This window comes from Phytophthora cinnamomi, assembly GCF_018691715.1.
Source record: "Phytophthora cinnamomi strain GKB4 chromosome Unknown Contig3, whole genome shotgun sequence".
NCBI lineage: Eukaryota > Oomycota > Peronosporomycetes > Peronosporales > Peronosporaceae > Phytophthora > Phytophthora cinnamomi.
In genome coordinates, this window is record NW_027150936.1 from 1191229 (window position 1) to 1192889 (window position 1661).

The 1661-nt window shown below is 54.8% G+C and overlaps 1 protein-coding gene across 1 annotated transcript; it reads right to left on the bottom strand.

Annotated features, from left to right (window-relative positions):
• Positions 1 to 919: 919 nt before the first annotated feature.
• IUM83_09262 (Carbonic anhydrase 2) lies at positions 920 to 1195 on the bottom strand (the record flags this gene model as incomplete). The annotated part of the gene is made up of 1 exon (XM_067933689.1): positions 920 to 1195. One exon carries the CDS (start codon positions 1193 to 1195, stop codon positions 920 to 922), a length of 276 nt encoding a protein of 91 aa, XP_067800025.1.
• Positions 1196 to 1661: the final 466 nt, after the last annotated feature.

Consider the following 1661-nt stretch of genomic DNA (forward strand, 5'->3'; position numbering starts at 1 on the left):
GTGATAGTAGCTGACATGGTTGTGTGCCTATGGATCAGCACTCACGATACCATCTGGGTAGGGAACGCTGTCTGGGGTTAGGTCGCGCCACTAAGAAGCTTAGGTTTTTGTCATTGTTTTAAGGTCATGATTGCAGCATTGCATGACTACGCCTTTGCTCGTCCAAACTGGGAATAGTCTCAAGCAAAACGATACTGTAATATTTGTTTTTCCCGCAAAATTGATACTACCGCCGCTAGTCATCAACGAATCAGATAATAGTCGCGTCCAAAGTGAACATGTGCGCCTACTTAAATCGACTTGATCTACGCACCGTCGATCATGTCCTCCATAGCCACCGCCGCTTTCACGGAATCGCGCGTATGCAGTTTTATCTTGGTCACCACTGTTAACGTGATGTACTTCATGCTCGCGTGCGCGACGCGCTCCAAGAAGTGCTCGTACGCCGTTGGTTACGCCGTCGCAGTCCATCGTATTTGAGTAGCCACAAATCGCTTCATGTCCGAGAGCCTAGTGCGCTTTGGTGTGCACTTTCAGCACCGAGAGGCTACGTTGCGCATCGGTGCGTAAGGCGGGGGCCGCAGGAGCACGAGGACATCGTGCGGGGCCGCGCGCTCCTCCGGTTGGCGGTGATCGGAGGCGTTGTTACGCGCGACAACGATGTTCTTACTACCGTAGTTTTCGTTGAAGACAGACGACTTGACGATTGTGTAGATCTCACCAACGAACGTTGCGTTCTGCTCTACCCGAATGCTCACGCGCTTCTGCTTGCATAACAGAACTCTCATCGCCGAGTTGACGTGGACGGTACTTGCAGATTGGCGCGCTTGGATAGTGACAGCACCGACGTAACTCGATTGCTCTTCTTTGCACAATCCCGACCTCGCTTGCAGTAGACGTTGTAGTTTGTTTCTCCGAACTAGACGCTGAAGTCTCCATCTTGCCGGTGCTTTTTCTGCGTGTTCGCAAAGACCTGGCGTATAGTCTTGTTGACCAGGTTGTTGTAGGTCATAGGCGTCTGGCTGACCGTGTACGTCACACCACACAAGTGGCGGTTGCTGGCGGACGTCGGCAGCTCATGCCGAACACACCACATGGTCTCCAACGTTAACGTGCAGTTGTTGTTGACGTGGCTCTCGGGCTTCGCCGTCGCCCCGCCGTGACGTTCACCGCCCTGCTGTGTACGCCACCACATGGCCGTTATTTGGCGCGGCGGCCAGCGGTAGTACGGTTGGCCACGACCCGCGAGATGCCGTTGCTCGCGGCGACTTGAAGCCCGTCAGCGCAGCCAGCATAGTGGGCAGCGAGAATGCGGACCTTCTCCGCTGGCGAGTGCTGGGAGAGTGAGGCTTGGCGGGATATCTGAGCGCAAGTGGGGGGGGGGGATGGAGTTGGGAGAGACGCCTGTCTTGGTCGGAGTACAGAGCTCCTTGGCGCGCCTTACCGCGCAGTTTTATGCTTCCGCGTTCACCAGTGATTCTGCGAGCGCGGGAGCACGCAAGCTTCGAAGGCCGGATTCGGGGTCTCCGTTTGTGTGCAACTCTTTTCTGATTCGTTGATGATTGGCAGCAGTGTGAATTTTGCGGAAACTAAATAATGACGTTACCGGAAACTGTGACCATCAGCCCTATCAAGTGACCATGACGGATGCCAAGGTGATG